This window comes from Mastigoproctus giganteus, chromosome 9, assembly GCF_048544385.1.
Source record: "Mastigoproctus giganteus isolate SK-2022 chromosome 9, ASM4854438v1, whole genome shotgun sequence".
Lineage (NCBI taxonomy): Eukaryota > Metazoa > Arthropoda > Arachnida > Uropygi > Thelyphonidae > Mastigoproctus > Mastigoproctus giganteus.
The window spans coordinates 216,952,496-216,977,850 of record NC_143583.1 but is presented as its reverse complement, the minus strand read 5'-3'; the positions used below and the strand labels follow the sequence as shown (position 1 = coordinate 216,977,850).

The 25,355-nt window shown below is 40.1% G+C and overlaps 1 protein-coding gene across 2 annotated transcripts in view; it reads right to left on the bottom strand.

Annotated features, from left to right (window-relative positions):
* Positions 1–25,355, bottom strand: part of LOC150081124 (uncharacterized) — a 1,253,880-nt gene that overhangs the window by 937,183 nt on the left and 291,342 nt on the right. For both annotated transcript variants that reach the window (XM_090381132.1, XM_090381131.1), the window contains exons 5-7: positions 12,667–12,883; positions 12,373–12,543; positions 637–714 (exon numbers count right to left, since the gene is read on the bottom strand). In XM_090381132.1, coding sequence (XP_090237258.1) covers positions 637–714; positions 12,373–12,543; positions 12,667–12,883 — 466 coding nt within the window. The remainder of the gene's footprint in view (positions 1–636; positions 715–12,372; positions 12,544–12,666; positions 12,884–25,355) is intronic.

Genomic DNA, 25,355 nt, shown 5'->3' with positions numbered 1-25,355 from the left:
TTTATACACCTCTATCAGATCACCTCGCCGGTGCCTAGTCTCCAGACACTGTAATTTGCAAAACTTGAGCCTTTCTTCGTAAGAGCACCCCCTTTGTTCCATTCACTAATCTTGTTGCCCTTCTCTGTACTCGTTCCAGCAGCTCTACTTCCTTCTTGAAATGAGGCCTCCAGACCTGTATACAGTACTCTAGGTGTGGCCTGACCATTGCCTTATACAAGGGAATAATCACCTCCTTATCCATGCTAGAAAAATTCCTATATATCATTGACAAGATCTATTTCAGAGGGAAATTTTGGCTAATTTCCGATTACCTATATGGATTGCCAGAATTGACAAATAGCTTTAGCTCATTTGCATAGGAATTGAAGTGGGGATGTAAAGAGAGAAATGGTTTTAAGATTACAGAAAGAGGGTAGCTGACATCACTGCAACCTGAGGGTTGCCCATCCTGACATTATTAGTTGCCGCGTTTGTGCTGCATAAGATGAGTAACTTCCTCGATTTCAGCAAAGAAATTGAGGAACTTAAAGTTTTCATAGAATAATTGTGCTTTTATTTAATATTTAACAGTGGTATATTGCTTCTTTTTTTTTTTTTGCTGTGTGAAGTGTTTAAATAAGTTTGCATACTTACACTTACTGGTAGCTCATCACATGTTTCTCTCTCTGGGCGGGTTGGATCACAACTCATCACCATCCACTGGAGATCAAGCTATTATGAAAAATAGCAATAAATCTGCTAAATCTTTGGGATTGAAACTTTTAATATAATAACAAAGTTGATTTTTTATTTTATAGATATCTTACCTCTGAACCACGCAGTGTGAACTGAATATCATATATCATTTTTAAATGGTTACTTCATAGAAAGAGGATGTAACCAACTGAAAATTTAGTTCTTCCCTACCAATAACGAATATTAGACTTTGATATGTAAAATACTGATTCTAACAAAAAAAAAAAAAAAAGAAATAAAATATACGAATACCATACCTCAATATCTGTTGCATCTAAATTTACTGTCTTCTGGTTTTAATATAATAAAAACTTCCTTTAAAGAGAATTATTCGGATTATTCTAAAGCTTATTCTTCGATAGGATTATTTTAATCTTACCTCATGGATAGCAATCATTACACAGTTATTTTCGGCAATAACATAATATTACCATTAGCATTAGTAGAGGCATATGATGCAAGAAAGCAAGCTTATGCAGCATGCGACAGAAAAAAAAAAAAAAAAAAAACACTTCCATTTCACCCCTCCATTCATTCTAAATACCTGTCCAGCTAAGCCTTAAATTTATTTAGGCTATCAACTTCCACAACAAGGGATGGAAGTCTGTTCCACCAAACAAATACCCGCTGGCTAAAGGCAAATTTCCACACATCTATCTACATCTGTCTTTCCTCAATTTGAATTTATGCCCTCTCAGGTGATTATTCTGAGCAAGAGGAAGAATCCCATCAGCATTGAGCATGCTCAAACCATTCAAGACCTCAATCAGATAACCTCGCCGGTGCCTTGTCACCAGATACTGTAATTTGCAAAACTTAAGCCTTTCTTCGTAACAGCAACACTTTGTTCCATTCACTAATCTTGATGCCCTACTCTCTACTCGTTCCAGCAGCTCTACATCCTTCTTGGAATGAGGCCTCCAGACCTGTATACAGTACTCAAGGTGTGGCTTGACCATTGACTTATACAAGGGAATAATCACCTCCTAATCCCTGCTAGAAAAATTCCTGTATATCATTGACAAGACACCATGAGCTACTCTTGCAACCCGTCTGCACTGCTCAGAGAACTTCATATCTGCCTGCACAATTAGCCTCAGGTCCTTTTCATTCTCTACCACTGTCATTGTAGTACCACAGAGTTGATACGTTGCTCTGGGATTGCTGTTTCCCATATGTAGTACTTTACATTTGTCAATGTTAAACTTCATTTGCCACCTCTCAGCCCATCTGCTCAACCTTTCCAGATCCTGTTGCAGCAGCATAGTGTCAGTAGCGTCCTTAACAATCCTGCCAACCTTTGTATCATCTGAAACTTGGACATTAAGCTTGATATACCATCATCAATATTATTTATAAATACAGAAAACAACAATGGACCCAACACTGAACCCTGAGGGACTCCACTAATAACATTAGTCCACGATGAGCAGTGCCCATTAATTACCACTCTCTGTCTTCTGCCACTCAACCATCCCTTTATCCATAGCAATAATTTGCCACCAATGCCTCACTGCTCCAATTTGTGCAGCAGTCTTCCATGTGCAACAGTATCAAAAGCCTTTCTAAGATTGAAATATATAATATCAAAGTTATTCCCTGCATCAAATTCTTTTGTGACTACATAATAGTATCCAATCGAATTGGTAAGGCAAGACCTTCCCTTAACAAAACCATGCTGTGTCTGAGCTATCACTGAATTCTGGTCAAAATGATCCTGCAGTGCTTCTTTAACCAGTGCTTCCATTAATTTTCCTGGAACAGAAGTTAAACTCACAGGTCTATAATTACTTGTGTCAGCCTTTTTTTTGAGCATTAGCATTAGTAGAAGCATTTGATGCAAGAAAGCAAGCTTATGCAGCATCAGCCAAAAAAAAAAAAAAAACCCACTTCCACTTCACCCCTCTGTTCGTTCAAAATACCTGTCCAGCTGAGCCTTAAACTTATTTAGGCTATCAACTTCCACGACAAGGGATGGAAGTCTGTTCAACCAACCAACCACCCGCCTGCTAAAGGCAAATTTCCGCACGTCTATCCTACATCTGTCTTTCCTCAATTTGAATTTATGTCCTCTCAGGTGATTATTCTGAGCTAGAGGAAGAATCCCGTCAGCATTGAGCATGCTCAAACCATTCAAGGCTTTATACACCTCTATCAGATCACCTCGCTGGTGCCTAATCTCCAGACACTGTAATTTGCAAAACTTAAGCCTTTCTTCGTAAGAGCACCCCTTTGTTCCATTCACTAATCTTGTTGCCCTTCTCTGTACTCGTTCCAGCAGCTCTACATCCTTCTTGAAATGAGGCCTCCAGACCTGTATACAGTACTCTAGGTTTGGCCTGACCATTGCCTTATACAAGGGAATAATCACCTCCTTATCCCTGCTGGAAAAATTCCTGTATATCATTGACATTACTCCATGAGCTACTCTTGCAGCCCGTCTGCACTGCTCAGAGAACTTCATATCTGCCTGCACAACCACCCCCAAGTCACTTTCATTCTCTACCACTGTCAGTGTAGTACCACAGAGTTGATACGTTGCTCTGGGGTTGCTGTTTCCCATGTGTAGTACTTTACATTTGTCAATGTTAAACTTCATTTGCCACCTCTCAGCCCATCTGCTCAACCTTTCCAGATCCTGTTGCAGCAGCATAGTGTCAGTAGTGTCCTTGACAACCCTGCCAACCTTTGTATCGTCTGCAAACTTGGACATTAAGCTTGATATACCATCATCAATATTGTTTATAAATACAGAAAACAATAAGGGACCCAATACTGAGCCCTGAGGGACTCCACTAATAACATTAGTCCATGATGAGCAGTCTCCATTGATTACCACTCTCTGTCTTCTCCCCCTCAACCACCCCTTTATCCATAGCAGCAACTTGCCTCCAATGTCACACTGCTCCAATTTGTGTAGCAGTCTTCCATGTGCAACAGTATCAAAAGCCTTTCTAAGATCCAAGTATATAATATCAAAGCTATTCCCTGCATCCAGTTCTTTTGTGACTGCATCATAGTATCCAATCAAATTGGTCAGGCAAGACTTTCCCTTAACAAAACCATGCTGTGCCCGAGCTATAACTGAAGTCTTGTCTAAATGATCCTGCAGTGCTTCTTTAACCAGTGCCTCCATTAATTTTCCTGGAACAGAAGTTAAGCTCACAGGTCTATAATTACTTGTGTCAGCCTTTGATCCTCCTTTGTGAATTGGGGTCACATTTGCACATCTCCAGTCTATGGGTACCTCCCCTGAGTCCAAGGAAGCTCTCATAATTATGGCTAAGGGTTTGCTTACTTCTTTTGCTGCCTCCTTTAATATAGCTGGATAGATCCCATCCACCCCGGGTGCCTTTCTTGTGTTTATCTTCAACAATTTCTCCTCCACTTTACTCCCAGTTATTTCAAGATTCTGTAGCTTACTGCTAGAGTTGAATACACCTCTGGCATTCCCCTCGCTGAATAACTCCTCATGTGTGAATGTCGATGCAAAATATTCATTTAGTTTGTTAGCTACCTGAGCAGGATCATCAACGGTTGACCCATCAATATCAATTGGACCAATCTGATTCATCCCCTTCCTTCTAGAGTTTACATAAGTAAAGAACTCTTTGCTGTTTTTCTTTGCAGCCCTTGCCAAGGATTTCTCGTAATCTGCCTTCTCCTGCCTAACCTCCTTTGTAACTCGGTTGCATATCAACTTGTATCTATCATAGGCTTCTATGTCATGTGTTAATTTGAAGGTATCCCATGCATTTTTCTTCTCTGCCATATGCCTCATTAGTTCATCTGACATCCATTTTGGCCTAAACCTTGAACAATATTTCTTAGTTCGTATGTAAAGCCTAGTAGCTTCCAAGATCAGTTCTTTGAATGCTTCCATTTTGAATTTGCTGTTCGTAACATCATCAGTTGGTCCCACTGTATAGAATTTAAATACTGTCTCAGTTCATCGTAGTCGCCTTTACGGAAGCAATAACCCTTCCCCTTACCCCTAATGGTAGTTACCTCTTTGAGTAAATCCCACTTCAGCACACTGTGATCATTGCCACCTAGTGGTTCATTTATCTGCAGATTCTTAATGCATGAAGAATCACTGCTGATAATCAAATCAAGAGTATTACTCCCTCTAGTTGCCTCCCGAACATGCTGATGTAAAAACAATCATCCAATAAATCCACAAAAGCCCTGCTAGTGTGTGAGTAACCAGCCCCCAAATTCCAGTCAATATCTGGGAAATTAAAATCTCCCATTATAAGACTCTCTAATTTACTGGCCCACTCTATTTCCCTGTACAGTTCCTTATTATACTCATCAGAGTCATTAGGCCTATAGCACACTCCTACTCTCAATTTTGATCTCCCAATGCTTATGTCACACCAAACTGACTCAACACTGCAGTGTCCAGCGATGTCGACTGGCTTCGCTTCCTTGGTTTTTATGTGTTTCTTAACTAATAGCATAACCCCTCCCCCCTTCCTATCCTGTCTATCCTTTCTGTAGACGTTGTACTTCCCAAATTCCAGTTCTGCATCCCTTATATCTGTGTGACACCACGTCTCTGATATCCCAACAATATCTGCCTTTGATGTTTTGAGCATACCTCAAATTCATCAAATTTATTTATTAAACTCCTAGCATTGGTGTACACGCAAGTATACCTGCACCTGTTTCTATTCTTAGCTACCCTAACACAACCCATGTGTTTACTTGTACCGCAATGGCTCCCAGCAGTCTCTGAAATATCATGCATCTTGTTTTTAGGCTTCTGCTCATTCTAATAGAAGCAGTGCAAGAATCTCTTTCACCTCTGCCAGTGGCTACTATCAATCTATTGGTCTTTGTCTCCCCCCAAGCTAGCAGTTTTCCGACCCACCACTTTGATCCTCCTTTGTGAATTGGGGTTACATTTGCACATCTCCAGTCTGTGGGTACCTCCCCTGAGTCTAAGGAAGCTCTCATAATTATGGCTAATGGATTGCTTACTTCCTTTGCTGCCTCTAATATAACTGGATTGATCCCATCCACCCCAGGTGCCTTTCTTGTATTTATCTTCAACAAGTTCTCCTCCACTTTACTCTCAATTATTACAAGATCATCTAGCTCACTGCCAGTGTTTACTCCATCTATGGCATTCCCCTTCCTGAATTTGTGCAGCAGTCTTCCATGTGCAACAGTATCAAAAGCCTTTCTAAGATCCAAATATGATATCAAATTTATTCCCTGCATCCAGTTGCTTTGTTACCACATCATAGTATCCAATCAAATTGGTTAGACGAGACTTCCCCTTAATAAAACCATGCTGTGTCCGAACTATAACTGAAGTCTTGTCTAGATGATCCTGCAGTGCTTCTTTAACCAGTACCTCCATTAATTTCCCTGGAACAGAAGTTAAACTAACAGGTCTATAATTACTTGTCTCAGCCTTTGATCCTCCTTTGTGAATTGGGGTCACATTTGCACATCTCCAGTCCATGGGTACCTCCCCTGAGTCCAAGGAAGCTCTCATAATTATGGCTAAGGGTTTGCTTACTTCCTTTGCTGCCTCCCTTAATATAACTGGATAGATCCCATCTACCCCAGGTGCCTTTCTAATGTTTATCTTCAACAATTTCTCTTCCACTTTCCTCTCAATTATTACAAAATCATGTAGCTCACTTCCAGAGTTTAGTTCACCTCTGGCATTCGAGTCCCATGAACACCATGTGTGAATGTAGATGCAAAACACTCCTTTAGTTTGTTAGCCACCTGAGCAGGATCATCAACATTTGAACCATCCATATCCAGTGGACCAAGCTGATTCATCCCCTTCCTTCTATCTACAGTTTACATAGGTAAAGAATTCTTTGCTGTTTTTGTCCAAATTATTACATATGCATATTCAGTTTGGTTCGAGCGAGTAGTCTATGAGGGTGTTGTAAAGAAACTTCGCTCAATACAGAGAATAATGATGCTAAGAATTACTACAGCTTGTAGGGCAGTGGAACACAGGAACTTCAGGTAATAGGTGGAAAATTCCAATAGATCTTCATGTAGTCTTTAGAGGTCCGTCCTTTCAGATACATCAGGGTGTTGAATACAGCTTTCAAGGCCTTAGCTTTGATATAGCCAATGATCCACAGATGGAGAAAAAAAACCATTTGGGATCACTTAATGGACAGATGGCAGTGAATTTGGACTGAGAGTGCGAAAGTTGCTTTCAGTATTTAACATTGATAAATGCAAGATACTGGACATGGGCAAAAAAAAAAAAAAAGACCTAAGGGTAATTGTACAGTCTGAAATGAAGTCATGGGAGCTGTGTAGATAGCTGCAAGGAGAGCTCATGTACACACAGCTCATGGGATTTTGTCAATGATATGTAGAGACTTTGCCAGCAGGTGATTATCCTTTTGTATAAAGCAATGATTAAGCTGCACATTGAATGCATAGGTCTGAAACTCTCATTTTAAGAAGGATGTAGATTTGCTAGAACTGGTGCTGAAAAGGGCAACGACATTGGTGAGGGGAACAAAAGGGTGCTCTTACATGAAAGTCTTAAGTTCTATAAATTGCAGCTTTGAAACTAGGTGCTTATGAGGAAACTGGATTGAAGTATTTAAGGCTTTGAATGGATTGAATAAGCTAAATGCTGATGGCATCAACTCAGACAAACTTAAATTGAAAATGGATAATTGCATGATACATGTGCAGAAAAAAAATTGCTTTCAGCCAGAGTGATTGATTGCTGAAACAAATTGCAGTTTCTGGTATTGTGAAGTGGGTGGTTTGAATAAATTTAAGGAGTATTAGATAAATTATTAAAAGGAATGGAGAGGGGATGAAGTAGTTTTAATTTTTTAACTGGTGCTCTATAACCTTGCTTTCTTAGATCATTTACTTCTACTAATATTTCAATGACGATAAACTTCTATTTCGCCCTTATATAAATAATACATGTAATGCAATACCAGTAATGATAGTGAACTATAGTTTGAGGTGAATGCAATTGAATAAAATAGTTTTTAAATATTTCTGCTGACGAGGCTACTAGGAGACGGTCGTGTTCAAAGCTGCTAAGTGGATTTTTCTTATTTATTGATTTGAAATTATTGTTTTTCTAAAACTTTTGATTTAAATTTAGTAGTATAGCATTATTTTGTGATTTTCTGATTAATTTGGTGTATTTATTCTTTACTCGGCCTTGTAATTGCATAAAAGTATCGGTAAGGGTATCCACGTGTTTGCAACTCCGCCGAACGAGAAGTTCTTTAGCCATATTTAGCCACTTGATTGAATATTTTTTACATCGAATTATTTCTGTAAGTAGCTTATAGACCTAGTAAGGATCGTTAGTTTATTCTGAATTGAGACAGCGAGATTTGAAAGTTAATTAATACGTAAGTGTCCGTAGATATAAAGTTCGTAAGTTCCTGCCTTTGTGATACGATAGTTATATACCGTACTAGATAGCGTTAGTTGAACTTTGTTAGCAGTTAAATTGTACTTTTAAATAAATACATATAACGACTTAGATTACAAACGTAACATCATTAATTATATTTAACATAATTAATAACATAACATAATTAATTATAATTAATTAATAAATTAATAGAATCATGACTCAGACCAGAGCAGCAAAGCAAAAGGCTCAAGCTAATGGAAGTGCTGTGGCTCAGAGCAGAACTGAGGGAGGCAGTTGTCCTCTGACTCACAGCCTTATAAAATGCACTGTTTGCTTGATGTTTGCAGAACAATCGGGTACGGGACATGATACTGCCATGGGGGAATGTCTTTGTGTGTGCCCAATGCAAGGAGTGTATCGATATCAGGCAACAACTCAGCGTTCTTGTGGGCCTATATGAGAGCTTGAAGGACAGGATGGATGCCATCGAAGAAACTAAATTGAGGGGCCCATCAAGCTCTCAGCTGCCCACATCAACGCCAGAGCTTGCACTTGGGCATCACGCGACACAGAGGCAACCCCCCAAGGCAGAATGCGCTGGTCCCGAAGGAACTAATAGTTGTTGGTGACTCTATTGTCAGGGCAACAGGAAACATGCTTTGTAAAAAGGATAGGTGGAACAGGACCAGGGTGTGTCTGCCAGGGGCAAAGGTTGATGACGTTGTAGAGCGAATATCATCTTTTAAGGGCACAAAAGGTGATATAGTTGTACAGTTGGCACTAATGATATTAAGAGTAGGAGACCGGCAGAATTACTTAACAAGTACAGGTCACTGTTGAACAAAAGCCGAGAATTAGGGTTGAATTTGAAAGTGTCTGCAATTCTGCCCAGACACGATAGGAGGGAGTATATGATGAGAGCCTTGTCGATCAATTCGGCCCTGGAAAGATTGTGCAAGGCACAAAGGGTCGAATTTTTTTCAGCCTGGACTGTACTTGTTAACAGGAGAGATTGCTTCTACAGGGATGGGATACACTTAAATAGAAAGGGTGCAAGAATATTTGCTAATGCTATCGAGGCAGTGTTAGGTGGGTCGGAAAACTGCTAGATTGGGGGGATACAAGGACTAATAGATTGACAGTAGCCACTGGCAGAGGTGAAAGAGATTCTTGCACTGCTTCTATTAGAATGAGCAGAAGCCTAGAAAACAAGATGCATAATATTTCAGAGACTGCTGGGAGCCATTGCGGTACAAGTAAACACATGGGTTGTGTTAGGGTAGCTAAGAATAGAAACAGGTGCAGGTATACTTGCGTGTACACCAATGCTAGGAGTTTAGTAAATAAATTTGATGAATTTGAGGTATTGCTCAAAACATCAAAGGCAGATATTGTTGGGATATCAGAGACATGGTGTCACAGAGATATAAGGGATGCAGAACTGGAATTTGGGGAGTACAACGTCTACAGAAAGGATAGATAGGATAGGAAGGGGGGAGGGGTTATGCTATTAGTTAAGAAACACATAAAAACCAAGGAAGTGAAGCCAGTCGACATCGCTGGACAGTGCAGTGTTGAGTCAGTTTGGTGTGACATAAGCATTGGGAGATCAAAATTGAGAGTAGGAGTGTGCTCTAGGCCTAATGACTCTGATGAGTATAATAAGAAATTGTACAGGGAAATAGAGTGGGGCCAGTAAATCAGAGGGTCTTATAATGGGAGATTTTAATTTCCCAGATATTGACTGGAATTTGGGGGCTGGTCACTCACACACTAGCAGGGCTTTTGTGGATTTATTGGATGATTGTTTTCTACATCAGCATGTTCGGGAGGCAACTAGAGGGAGTAATACTCTTGATTTGATTATCAGCAGTGATTCTTCATGCATTAAGAATCTGCAGATAAATGAACCACTAGGTGGCAGTGATCACAGTGTGTTGAAGTGGGAGTTACTCAAAGAGGTAACTACCATTAGGGGTAAAGGGAAGGGTTATTGCTTCCGTAAAGGTGACTACGATGGACTGAGACAGTATTTAAATTCTATACAGTGGGACCAACTGATGATGTTACCAACAGCAAATTCAAAATGGGAAGCATTCAAAGAACTTATCTTGGAAGCTACTAGGCTTTACATACCAACTAAGAAATATTGTTCAAGGTTTAGGCCAAAATGGATGTCAGATGAACTAATGAGGCATATGGCAGAGAAGAAAAATGCATGGGATACGTACAAATTAACACATGACACAGAAGCCTATGATAGATACAAGTTGATATGCAACCAAGTTACAAAGGAGGTTAGGCAGGCGAAGGCAGATTATGAGAAATCCTTGGCAAGGGATGCAAAGAAAAACAGCAAAGAGTTCTTTACTTATGTAAACTCTAGAAGGAAGGGGATGAATCAGATTGGTCCACTTGATATTGATGGGTCAACTGTTGATGATCCTGCTCAGGTAGCTAACAAACTAAATGAATATTTTGCATCGACATTCACACATGAGGAGTTATTCAGCGAGGGGAATGCCAGAGGTGTATTCAACTCTAGCAGTAAGCTACAGAATCTTGAAATAACTGGGAGTAAAGTGGAGGAGAAATTGTTGAAGATAAACACAAGAAAGGCACCCGGGGTGGATGGGATCTATCCAGTTATATTAAAGGAGGCAGCAAAGGAAGTAAGCAAACCCTTAGCCATAATTATGAGAGCTTCCTTGGACTCAGGGGAGGTACCCATAGACTGGAAATGTGCAAATGTGACCCCAATTCACAAAGGAGGATCAAAGGCTGACACAAGTAATTATAGACCTGTGAGCTAAACTTCTGTTCCAGGAAAATTAATGGAGGCACTGGTTAAAGAAGCACTGCAGGATCATTTAGACAAGACTTCAGTTAAAGCTCGGACACAGCATGGCTTTGTTAAGGGGAAGTCTTGCCTGACCAATTTGATTGGATACTATGATGCAGTCACAAAAGAACTGGATGCAGGGAATAGCTTTGATATTATATACTTGGATCTTAGAAAGGCTTTTGATACTGTTGCACATGGAAGACTGCTACACAAATTGGAGCAGTGTGACATTGGAGGCAAATTGCTGCTATGGATAAAGGGGTGGTTGAGGGGGAGAAGACAGAGAGTGGTAATCAATGGACACTGCTCATCGTGGACTAATGTTATAAGTGGAGTCCCTCAGGGCTCAGTGTTGGGTCCATTATTGTTTTCTGTATTTATAAATGATATTGATGATGGTATATCAAGCTTAATGTCCAAGTTTGCAGACGATACAAAGGTTAGCAGGGTTGTCAAGGACACTGCTGACACTATGCTGCTGCAACAGGATCTGGAAAGGTTGAGCAGATGTCCTGAGAGGTGGCAAATGAAGTTTAACATTGACAAATGTAAAGTACTACACATGGGAAACAGCAACCCCAGAGCAACGTATCTACTCTGTGGTACTACACTGACAGTGGTAGAGTATGAAAGGGACTTGGGGGTGGTTGTGAAGGCAGATATGAAGTTCTCTGAGCAGTGCAGACGGGCTGCAAGAGTAACTCATGGAGTATTGTCAATGATATACAGGAATTTTTCAAGCAGGGATAAGGAGGTGATTATTCCCTTGTATAAGGCAATGGTCAGGCCACACCTAGAGTACTGTATACAGGTCTGGAGGCCTCATTTCAAGAAGGATGTAGAGCTGCTGGAACGAGTACAGAGAAGGGCAACAAGATTAGTGAATGGAACAAAGGGCTGCTCTTACGAAGAAAGGCTTAAGTTTTGCAAATTACAGTGTCTGGAGACTAGGCACCAGCGAGGTGATCTGATAGAGGTGTATAAAGCCTTGAATGGTTTGAGCATGCTCAATGCTGATGGGATTCTTCCTCTAGCTCAGAATAATCACCTGAGAGGGCATAAATTCAAATTGAGGAAAGACAGATGTAGGATAGACGTGCGGAAATTTGCCTTTGGCCAGCGGGTGATTGGTGGGTGGAACAGACTTCCATCCCTTGTGGTGGAGGTTGATAGCCTAAATAAGTTTAAGGCTCAGCTGGACAGGTATTTTGAACGAACAGAGGGGTGAAGTGGAAGTGGTTTTTTTTTTTTTTTTTTGGCTGATGCTGCATAAGCTTGCTTTCTTGCATCAAATGCCTCTACTAATGCTAATGCTAAATAAAACTTTTAGCTTATTTATGATCCTATCTAAAATGCATGATAGTTATCCCAATGCTATTGCCAATGAAAACATGCTACTTACTGGAATAGTATCACTATCATCTTCGTATTTAGCTATCATTATATTCCCATTGACATCAATAGGTCCACGTGGATCTAGAGCTAGGGAAGCCTGCTTTTCACAATCTAAATATATAGTGACTCTGTTTTGAAACACGCTGAGGTCTACTTTGTGCCACTGGTTGTCATCTAGCTGCAATAAAAGCAGAAGCCTTTTTAATATTTATTTTACTAAAATCAATGAATTATGCAAAAAAAGTTCATGGAAATATAAAGCATGGAAAAAAAAAAAAAAAAAAAAATGTAATTCAACTACCTCTACGTCACCAAATCTCAAAGTCTGAAGTTTTCCTTCAAAATCCAGAGCGTAAAACTCCAACATATGTTTTCGAGGATTAAGGGTGATGCCGAACTGTGGTTTTCCAAGAATATCATTAATTCGTATGAGAAACCAAGGATCTTTTCGGCCATTTTTTTTCCGGAAAGTTGCAACAAAGGAGAACTCATCTGGCAAGCCAATTGGAAATATCGACCTGAAAGAAATATAAAACAAAACAAAAATAAATAAATAATATTAAACATACATTCATGAGCTACAAATTTATGACTGCTTCTATCTCCACGAGTACATTCATCCCCAACTGGTGCAGCATGTACAGGACTACAATATGAATAAAAAGCCTAATAATCATAGGTCCTTAAGTGACTCATTTTCGAGATATTGCACATTTCTAGTTGGGATCTACCACTGACAAAGTGAACTGTACAGAGTTGGGATCCACTACTGACTTGTTTATTTAAGTTCTCGCTCCCTTTCCCCTCTCTCAATACTCTCAGATGTAGCAGGCATACTAGTATTTGTCAAAGGATAGTCAACATGGAAACAGATTACAGCAACGAAGAGTATGCAGACATGCACTTCATGTATGGTAAAGCCAACAGCAGTGCACTCAAGGCTGCACGTTTGTACCAAGAAGCATTTCCTTGCCGAAGGCAGCTGCACATTCATCAGGGTACATCAACACCTTAGAGAACATGGGCGCTTATCACATGGAGTAAGAGCAGGTAGGCCCAGAAACATAACACCTGACGTTGAGGAAAGGGTGTTAGAAAGAATATCATATCGTATGTGAACTTTTCTTTGGTGGCACCCAGGCTAATACCCATCTCCACCTTGTATCTTATTTATTCGAGTGGATCTTCCACATATAGGCCTGCAGTGTAACTGTGTCAGTGTAAGTGTAATGTTCATGTTTTTGCAGGCCACTTAGCCACCAGGACATCCACTACCTGGCACCCCTTCCTGGCATGCGAAGCTGAAACCGGGTCCACTAAACCTTCTATGCTGTAAGCAAACAATCCCGCACCCATCAGTAGTAGTGCAAGAATGATGGGTATCCGCATTCCCGCTTCCAAGCCACCCACACCCAAGGAGCCAGTAAAAAAAAAAAAAAAGTGTTTAACAAACCCGCAAGATCGATATCCAGAGATTCTGCCTACAGAAGAGAAAAGCGCAAATCCATAGTCAAGTGCATTCAGCATTCCTGCAATTGTCAGCGGAATAACTCCCAGTGAAAGTTTCTAGACAGTCTCATGTGTTCCAGCTTGTATATAATAAGTATAAAATCTATATACTGTAATGCAATATAAGCTCTGTATAATTAATCTATTATAATAACTATAAAATCTATTTATTGCAATATTAGCTGTGTATATTGCACTGTCTATCTATTCTACGTATTTGCTGTATACCCACATGGTTTTTTATGTATTGAATGTAATGTGTCCAGTTAATTGTAAGATTCCTCTGGTTGCCTGTAGCAGGAATCATGTCCTACACTTTCATGAATAAAGAATTTTTATTTTTATTATATCCCGCATCAGAAAAATCTGCCAGACAGCTGCGAGAGAAAAAAAAAAAAAGCACCATACATACCCACAATAGTGCAAAACATATCAGTATTATCTTCCTGATATTTAAGAATATAAAGACTCGTGCGAATCTGTTAAACACAACACAAAACAACAACAAAAATTGTCCTACTCCCAAAGAGTCAGTCAATCTGGGAAATATTGGAAAGTATTTTTAAATATCCCCCCAATCCGTCTGAGAGGAGGGAAAAAATGAATAAATAAAAAAATAAATAATATATAAATAAATAAAAAAAATTATATATATATATATGCTCTCCTACAATAATCCTGAAACATAGCACAATTGTCAAAACTAGACAGCCATTGCATTTCAGTACCCCTGCTTAATTAAAACAAATTAGATCTCAAAATATATCAGTATTCCTCATAAATCGGGCAATCATACAAGACGTGCTCCCAAGTTTCTGGAGACCGACAAGAACACAGGGATCTGTTTCCAAACCTAAGTCACACAATTTGGATTTTAATGAACCATGCCCCATAAGCAAGTACAAGGTTTCCATCATTGAATAAAACGATTTTATTACTTTTCCCCACATTAAAACCTACATCTGGAATGAACAACCTGGTGACTGCTCCAGTATCACTTGTATTCCATCGGTCTTGCCATATTTTTTCTTCAGTTTTTTTACCAACCAAAATATTATTTGTTATACCCATAAATCTGATCTGTTTACCTCTTCTTAAAAATTAACTAAATGCCCTATATACGATAAACAAATCTAAAGGTAAGCAATGACTTGCAACACATTTGTGGATACTATTTTGCATACTCTTAAAATAGTTTTGGCATGGATCTTTGTACTGAATTAACTTTATTCCTAATTATAATCACATTTACCCTCCTAAACCATTTGGTTTAGGAGGGTCTTCCTAATTCATTTCACAAATATATGTGGTCTCAATTCTAATCTCAACGATGTCCATTTTCACTTGCAGTCTGCCAAACCCCATGTACATTTTCTGACAGAATCTCAGTTATTGATTGATTCAACTACTGCTCATCTCAGATGCCCAAATTATTCGCTGTACGATTCCTTTTGCCTCAAAGGTGGTACTTGTGCATATGCCCATTTTGATATTCCCTGTCAGAGATTTTGCAATTTGGAATCTCCTCTCTTTGATCTTCTCTGGCTTAAAATCTCTCTACCTCATTGTGTCAAATTCATCTGTTGTCTCTACCGTTCTCCCAACTCCACTAATCACTTGGAGCTCTTTGACTTCCTCTCTTTGCAACTTGACTTTCTCCAGTCCAACTTTCCTAACAGTGAGGTAATTTTCCTTGGTGATTTTAAAGTTCACAACTCCAGCTGGCTTCCGTTTTTTAGTCACACCGACCCAGCAGGTCGAGATGCTGAGGCTTTTGCAGTTACTAATGACCTAGCACAGATTATTCATTTACCTACAAGAATACTGGACAATCCTAATCATGCACCCAATACGCTTGATCTTTTTCTCACAAAAAACCCTTCTAAGTACACGGTCGAAGTGAGAGGTCCTTTAGGCACTTCAGATCACAACTTGGTGATTGTCTCTTCTCCAATGGAATCTTTATCTCATGGCTATTCCCAACCTCGTGTTGTTTGGCATTACAAGAATGCAAAATGGGATGACCTGCGAGACTTCTTTTCCTTGGTCGGATTACTGTTTCAAAACTTCTGATGTCAACGTTTGCTCAGATCGTGTCAGTGAAATTATTCTGACAGGAATGGAATCCTTTATCCCACACTCCACTTTAAAATCTCGTCCTTTATCTAAACCTTGGTTTTCCAATAAATGTGCTAAGGCTATTCAAGAGAAGAATGTTGCATATCGTAATTGGCTTGTTTCTAATTCTCCAGTTTCATTTTCTGCCTACACCAAAGCTCGCAACAATTATAAAGCAGTTATTAATCAGTCCAAAATAGAGTTTGAACAAGCTAAGAGTAGAAAACTTGCTTCTTGCCCCAATGGTAGCCGAGCATTCTGGTCTCTTGCCAAAGCTATTGGCTGCAACTTTTGCCCATCTCTGCTCCCACCTCTGTCCAAACTAGATGGTTCTGTTGCCACTTCAGCCAAGGATAAAGCTGACCTGCTAGCACCCATTTTTCTTCCAGCTCACGTATTAATGATCTTGGTAAAACACCTCCCACCATTCCTAACACGCTTCATTCAATGCCTCCTGTGGTCTTCCGTCAAAAGGATATCAGAAGTATTTTGATGAATCTTGATGCTAAGAAAGCTCCAGGTCCTGATGATATTTTTCCACCTGTTCTCAAAACCTGTGCTCCTGAACATACTCCTATTCTTTGCCGCCTTTTTTCACTTTCTTATTCCTAAGGTGTTTTTCCTTCTACTTGGAAATTTGCTCATATCCAGCCAGTTGCTAAAAAGGGTGACAAATCCCTCCCATCCAATTATCGTCCCATTGCAATTACTTCTACTCTTTCTAAAGTAATGGAGAAATCAATTAACCGCCAACTCTTAACCCACCTAGAAACCTTCCGTCTGATCAACGATTGCCAGTATGGATTCCGTCAGTGTCAATCCATTGGTGATATTCTGGCTTATGTTATCCATTTATGGGTAACATAAAACCAATGGAAAGGTTCGGTGAAACACAAGTAGTTGCTCTTGACATCTCAAAGGCTTTTGATCGTGTTTGACATAAAGGTCTTCTAAACAAGTTTCCATCTTATGGTTTGCCAACTGTTTTTGTAATTGGTTATCCAGTTTTCTCTCTGATCGCTCACTGAGGGTGATGGTAGATGGCTCTCTGTCTTCTAACTTCTCCACTAATGCCGGTGTCCCCCAAGGTTCAGTTCTTTCCCCCACTCTTTTCCTCTTGTATATTAATGACCTTCTTCCATTGACTGGAAATCCTATCCATAGTTTTGCCGATGATAGCACATTGCATTCCACTTTCCACTTTGAGAAACCTTGTTCTGCTCAATCAGCTTCAACTTCTCGAAAATCTGCTACCAATTCCTTAAATGCCAATCTTCAGGTAATTCTCCAGTGGGGCAAAGACAACTTAGTTGATTTCAACCCTTCTAAAACTCAGTCTTGTCTTATATCTCGCGAAAAGGATTCTTCTGCTCCTATGCTTATCCTTAGTGACAATCCGATTTCTAGGCAAAATGATATATCTCTTTTGGGGATTACCCTGACTTCTAATCTGTCTTGGCACAAGCACATTACAAATATTACTTCCTCTGCATCTAAAAAACTTGGTTTTCTCTTTCGCTCTTGGCATTACTTTTCTTCCAAACAGCTGCTCACTCTGTATAAATTGCAAATCCTACCTGCCATGGAATATTGTTTTGGGGGGTGGTGCCCCCAAAACCTCTCTCAGGCTTCTTGATTCCATTCAGAAGAGGGCAGTTAGGTTAATTAATGATTCATCTCTAACAGAGTCTCTCCACTCGCTTTCTCATAGACGTACTGTTTCTGCTGCATGCCTCTTCTACGGATACTTCCATGGGCACTGTTCTTCTGAATTGGCTTCTATAATTCCCGCTGTCTCTTTCAAAACAGTCCGAACACTTGCCGCCACCAGCCCCACATCCATTTACTGTCCAACTTCACACCCACAGAACCAACTTTTCATCTTCCTCATTTATTCATTCAACTGCCATTTTCCGGAACAACCTTCCTTCATACGAATTTCCTGAAAATTACAATCTACAGAAGTCCAATGTCAACAAATATCTTCTTTCATCTTCTCAACCTCCAACCCAAGCACGGTACTAAGTACTATAGGTTGTAATACCTCTCATGTTTGGGGTTCACAAAAAAAAAAAAAAAAAAATCTAAAGGTAAGGCACCAGCAATGACTTGCAGCACATTTGTTGATACTGTTTTGCATACTCTTAAAATAGTTTTGGCATGGATCTTTGTACTCAATTAACTTTATTCCTAATTCTAAGGGTTACACAGTGCCCTGAGGGCACTGTGTAACCCTTACAGAATATTCACAACTTCTACCCCTCCTTTTACAATTAATACATTTCAGAGGTAAATCTTTGCTTTGGCAGTAACTAAAAATATGCCCTGCCTGACCACAATGTCCACAAATCACAGATTTATGGGTACAATAAACGGAAGAATGTCCATAGCCAAGACACTTGAAACATTTAGACAAAACTATAAATTTTTTAAACTTATGAGAATTGTATCCAATAAGAATTCTGTCATTATTAAATAAACTCTTATACATCTGCAGGTGTAAACTGATAAACCAATTAGTCACCTTAGTTTTTGAACCTGTATTAAATCAAATTAATACCACCTCTCACTTCTTGTTCAGAAAAGCCATACTCACTGAAATTTTTATGATATAGATCCTCCATGAGTTCCTCCTTAGTCACTTCTTTGGGAACGTCAAAAATGAATATATTAGGATTTGCTAATTTAACCTTGTCATACTTAATTCCTTTTTCTACCAGTTGATCAGAACTTGCTATTCTATTAAGATCTTCAGCCTTTTCAGTATCAATCAGCACACCCTTGTTTGTAATCATTCTAAAGTTTCTAACCTTAATATCTTTAAAATCTTGCTTTAAAGAGTTAACCACAATTTCCTTGACTTCTTGACTTGTATTATATTTGGCATCATCACCAGCTCTCGGAATCAATGTGTTATTTATCCTTGATTTCCCCCTCTTAGATTTCTCAGTGTCAACACTCTTCCCCTCTTCCTCTGCATACGTTTTCCATAAAATTTCACCTCCAACATTTTCCTGCATAACACCTGTCTTCACTTTCTCAGCATAAGAAATTTGCTGATTCCCCAATTCAGATATAACAGGCTGCCTCCTAACAAGATCGTCAAATAAGTTTGCCCTTAATTGCAACTCATCTATTCTCACCTTCAACCACTCACTGTCAATTAATAGTGCAGTTATGACGGTTTCCATGTCGAACACTTGTCAAGTACGAAGTTTGAGGTAGACTTGGTAACTTTATTAACTTCATTTGTTGTATAATCCACTACAATTTTCTTTAGCTTGGTAATTAGTTCATAAATAGTACTAACATTGGCATTGCTGCACCTCTGTTCATGTATATTCGTAACAATAATATCACTCTCTCGAACGTTAGTTCCCATACTTCACCTACTAACATCATCAAAGTAACTATCTGCATCCACATTCAAAAAATCAGACTGCACCTCTGAATCATCAGGTAACTTTGGTTCATAATGTATCTGGAACTCCTGAATACCCTCCCTGATCTCTTCTATCTGACTTCCTTGATCAATTACTTTAGCATTAGCATTAGTAGAGGCATTTGATGCAAGAAAGCAAGCTTATGCAGCATCAGCCAAAAAAAAAAAAAAAAAAAACCCCACTTCCACTTCACCCCTCTGCTCGTTCAAAATACCTGTCCAGCTGAGCCTTAAACTTATTTAGGCTATCAACCTTCACTACAAGGGATGGAAGTCTGTTCCACCAACCAACCACCCGCTGGCTAAAGGCAAATTTCCGCACGTCTATCCTACATCTGTCTTTCCTCAATTTGAATTTATGCCCTCTCAGGTGATTATTCTGAGCTAGAGGAAGAATCCCATCAGCATTGAGCATGCTCAAACCATTCAAGGCTTTATACACCTCTATCAGATCACCTCGCTGGTGCCTAGTCTCCAAACTCTGTAATTTGCAAAACTTAAGCCTTTCTTCGTAAGAGCACCCCTTTGTTCCATTCACTAATCTTGTTGCCCTTCTCTGTACTCGTTCCAGCAGCTCTACATCCTTCTTGAAATGAGGCCTCCAGACCTGTATACAGTAATCTAGTGTGGCCTGACCATTGCCTTATACAAGGGAATAATCACCTCCTTATCCCTGCTGGAAAAATTCCTGTATATCATTGACAATACTCCATGAGCTACTCTTGCAGCCCGTCTGCACTACTCAGAGAACTTCATATCTGCCTGCACAACCACCCCCAAGTCCCTTTCATTCTCTACCACTGTCAGTGTAGTACCACAGAGTTGATACGTTGCTCTGGGGTTGCTGTTTCCCATGTGTAGTACTTTACATTTGTCAATGTTAAACTTCATTTGCCACCTCTCAGCCCATCTGCTCAACCTTTCCAGATCCTGTTGCAGCAGCATAGTGTCAGTAGTGTCCTTGACAACCCTGCCAACCTTTGTATCGTCTGAAAACTTGGACATTAAGCTTGATATACCATCATCAATATCATTTATAAATACAGAAAACAATAATGGACCCAACACTGAGCCCTGAGGGACTCCACTAATAACATTAGTCCACGATGAGCAGTGTCCATTGATTACCACTCTCTGTCTTCTCCCCCTCAACCACCCCTTTATCCATAGCAGCAATTTGCCTCCAATGTCACACTGCTCCAATTTGTGTAGCAGTCTTCCATGTGCAACAGTATCAAAAGCCTTTCTAAGATCCAAGTATATAATATCAAAGCTATTCCCTGCATCCAGTTCTTTTGTGACTGCATCATAGTATCCAATCAAACTGGTCAGGCAAGACTTCCCCTTAACAAAGCCATGCTGTGTCCGAGCTTTAACTGAAGTCTTGTCTAAATGATCCTGCAGTGCTTCTTTAACCAGTGCCTCCATTAATTTTCCTGGAACAGAAGTTAAGCTCACAGGTCTATAATTACTTGTGTCAGCCTTTGATCCTCCTTTGTGAATTGGGGTCACATTTGCACATTTCCAGTCTATGGGTACCTCCCCTGAGTCCAAGGAGGCCACATTACATGTGGTACTTGTAATACTTGTACTCCAGTAGTAGTACTACTTCTGTACTACTACTACTACTAGAGATCAAAGAAGAAGCTACACTCACTCCACTTGAAACACTACTGGCACTGACCATCAAAAGAATATTTTAAAAATTTTTTTATTTTTTTATTTTTGTGTTTTTGTATGGGCGGCTCCTAGAACAGAAGTTCATCTCCGCCTCGTTGCTCTGTCTTATGTTGGTGCACCGGCACATTTTGCTCAACTTGTGACTCGGTATCTAACTAGAAGGTCAATGGTGGATAGGTAGAGGTGGGCTTGTAATGTGGCCTCCCAGATCACCAGGCTTAAACCCTACGGATTTTTTATATCTGGGGTCATGAAAAAAGCTTGAAAAAAAGCTTCTGACATTAACACAGTCAAGGAATTGCAGCGTAGGGTTAAAGGAGCCTTTCAACAAATCAGAAATGACCCAGGAATGCCTGAGACGATTCACAACTCAATGCAGAGAAGACTACAAAGCTGCGTACAAAAGCAAAGACAGCATTTTGAACACCTTTTGTAACATCATGTAACATCTGTAAAATCCTGTGGTGTTGAAACCAAAAATTAAAAATGTATTATCTTATGTTTAATAAAACCACCCTTAGCAAAGAATTCACAGCTTTTTCCTAAATTAGTTCTCTCATAGTCAGTGGTGGATCTTTATTATTATTATTATTAGCCATAAAGTGCAAAGAAGCCCGAGGCTTATGCTGCATCAGCCAAAAACAATTCCCCAAGTTAACCTGAAAGAGAGAGAGAGAAGAATGATGATATCTAGCTCAGGACCCTGATTCTTAACAGAAAATGTGCATTATCTTGAAAACGGTTCATTTGCAGGCCAATGTTCACTGGGACTTTTTTGTTTATGTTAGTTTGTACTTTTAACCTTTAAATTATTGACCATTATTTTTGAAACACTCTGTATAGTTGTTGTTATTTGGTTTTTAGGAGCATAAGCAACTAAGGCCATATTGCTCGGGGGATATGCTATGGTCATTCCCTGACATTTCCACATCGTTCGTATTTGGTGGTCACGGGCTCGAACTCCAGTCTAATCAAGAAGAGTGTGCTATGCACTACTGCTCCTGTCCACCTGGCTATGGGGTGCATCCTGTATAGTGACAGCATATGTAGAGTGTAGAGTGTGTTTAGTGTCAAACGGCACTAGGGGTTTCCCCCATCTCTGCGTGCTATACATTGTGGGTGTGAAACAGAACACTGTCAATGCCAGAGGTTTAAAAGTGTATGGATTTTGTACATGTGTAGCGTCGTGTACCATTGTTCCTCTGGTCATTTAGCCGCTGGGCCCCTAATGGGACCCAACGGGATCCACACTCTGCCTCGTGGAGGCAGACCAGGTACACCACTATTATAGTTATTTACTCTGGCAGGTCCTGCCACCTAATTTCCTGAGATTTCAGTGGCTAGGACCTTAAAAAATAAATAAATAAATAAAAAATAAAATAAAATAAAAAAAAAATAATAAATAAATAAAATAAAATAAAAATAAAAATAAAAATAATAAAAATAAAAAAAACATTATAGTTATGGGTCAGCCAAAAAGAAGTACTATTTATGCAAATAAATGTTGTTAAGTTTTTGGGTGTAGGGCTCATGCAATTTAACAATGGTTCAGACACTAGTAATTATAATTAAAAGAGAGAGAGAGAGAGAGGTGGGGAGACTGAAGGCTGAGGGGAAAAGACAGAAATAAGGGGTCGATAGAGAAGATGACCGCCAAATCAGTGCAGCAGGCCCATGCCCCACCAGAGGGAAGAGAGGGGCGGCAAGGGAAGGAGGAGCCCAGAAGTCACCTCCCCCTCCCGCCCTGGAAGTGGAGGCATAGGGCCACTCAAGGGAGCATGGCTAAAAAAAAAAAATTCTATAGAGTCCCAAAGGAAGGTCTTGTATCTGGGTGAGAGCCAGTTTCGTTGAGTCCAAGGATGGTTAGTTTAGTCGTGGTGCCTGTTCTTGATCCCTGTAGATAGCAATAAGTGTCCTCCTTTGGGTGAACAGTCCCTGGGCGAATTTTGTCAACTCCTTATACTCCTCTTGCGAGTCCAACAGGTTTGATTCCCTGTCGCGAGGGAAGAAAGTCAGCTTTGTCATCAGGAGGCAGCGGAGATCCTCATAGTTTTCACAGTTGTACATTATGTGAGACAATGTCTCCACTTCCCCACAGACACAGCGGGGATCGTTTACTAATTTAAAACTGTTTAGTTTGGCATTCAGGGCCCCATGACCTGTTAAAAGATATGTAGTGTACAGTCCATGATGGTGCTTTTGGGTATAATCTTCTGACGTCAGGCAGAAATTTCCTCGTTATTTCCCCTTTTGTGGATTCTGACCACCTATCCTGCCAGACTTGCTACAGGTGGGTGGCGAGTTTTGTTTTCTCTCTTTTCAGGTTTCCTGTAGGGTCAATGGAGTGGCCCAGGAAGGTGCAGGGAAGCCCTTTTGCGAGATGCTGCATCATGGCACAATGCACCACCTCGAGGTCAAGGGGGAGTGCTCCCGCCAGAACCTGCAGAGCATGTGTACTCACAGTGCAGCAGGCCCGTGTAATAGAGAGGAGTATTGTCCGCTGGATGGAATCTAGTGTCCGTCTGCTTTCTGGAACCAGATGGGTGACGCGTAAGTTATGGCTGGTATAAATGTCATTTTGGACAGCATGTGTAGTGCCTGTCAGTTCATAAGTACGAAGACCATGTAATGGGGAAAAGGAAGGAAGGACCTGAAGGATTTGAATGGGAAATGATTTGCACCACCATGCCAATAAACGTGTATGCATTAGATGGCGAGCAGATGAACAGCAGCAATCAGAGTGCTCGTTTGGAAAAATAGGTTGGCATGGTGGTGGTATCATGATTTTGGTAATGTTTTCATGGTCATCCACGGCTTCTCTCATCCAAATTGAACACAGATTCCACCTTGTATTGTTTCAGACCGTTTTTTCCTACGTGGTGAATAACTGCACATCCAAGATGGCGCTGGATTCTTTCAACAAAACAATGCTGTGCCACAAGCTCCACATTGTGCAAGAGTGGCTCGAGGATCGTATAGATATCAATCTCATTGAACATTTGTGGGATGCGAGGAAACGTAGAATCTGCAAGTTCACAACATTGAACTCTGGGATGTCCTTCTGGTCCAGGATTCCTCAGGTCACTTTCATCGGTTCCGTGATAACCAGTTGCATCTTCCAGGCTAGGCACAAGCGGATATCCCGGCAAAAGGCAACTCAACACACTATTAGGTAGGCGGTCATAATGTTTTGGCTCATTTCGTTACAAAACATTTTGTAACGAAAAAAACGTCATGCAAAATGCATTACAGAAATTACGCAATTCAATGTCCTCGGTATTTAAAAGCTGCTGATAGGATTCGGTCGAAGATCTCTTATAGATAGGACACCATCAACAGGTACAGCTTCAAATTCAAAAACCCAAACTTAAATTCTTACAACTGAATTTCCAGCGGTCACTTTCAGTTATGAACGACCTAACCACTATTGCTGAAGAGCATTCCGTACAGGTTCTTGCTCTTCAAAAACCTTATTCATTTAAATTCATTTAAAGGTCTACCTATTCGTTATCGGATTATACAGTCCAACCCTTTCACAGTAGGGACTGGCGAAAATGCTCGACGATGGATCTGGGTTTCAATCATCATTACAGTTCCAACCCTGACGGTTACAAAGATTTTTAGTCTGTGTTCCATGCATGCTGTTTGCTTGGAGGGTTGGTTTGGCAAGATTTATCTGGTCTCGCTTTATTGCCAGTGCTCACAGTACCGGGATTCTATTCAACCTTTCGTCGATCGTCTGGTTGCAACATTACGATCCCTTTCGGATAAACAGGTCATTGTTTCGATGGATGCGAATGCAGAGCCCACCTTGTGGAATAGCCCATAGATAAATCTAAAAGGAGAGTTGCTGGAGGACCTTATTCTTTCGCAACGTTTAAGATGTATTCTCAATACGTCTGGACATCCCCCGACTTGCGTAACACCTTAAGGACATTCCTACCTCGATGTGTCTCTTTTTACCTCGTCCATTGCCTCCAAGTGATTGGGAATTACACACAAACTGATCCACTAGAGACCATAATGTCATCACTTTCTGTTTGGATGCTGACATCTCTAGAACCGGATCGGATACAACTGATAACTGTAGATTATCAGCTGTATCCGATTGAGTATCATACACAATCGGCCAAATGGCAAATTTTTGGGTTCCCTCAAGGATTCTCTTTCATCGGACGAGCTGAACGTCATGGAAACTCTTTCTGTTGACAACCAGGTAAATTTCATTCAGAACAATATAC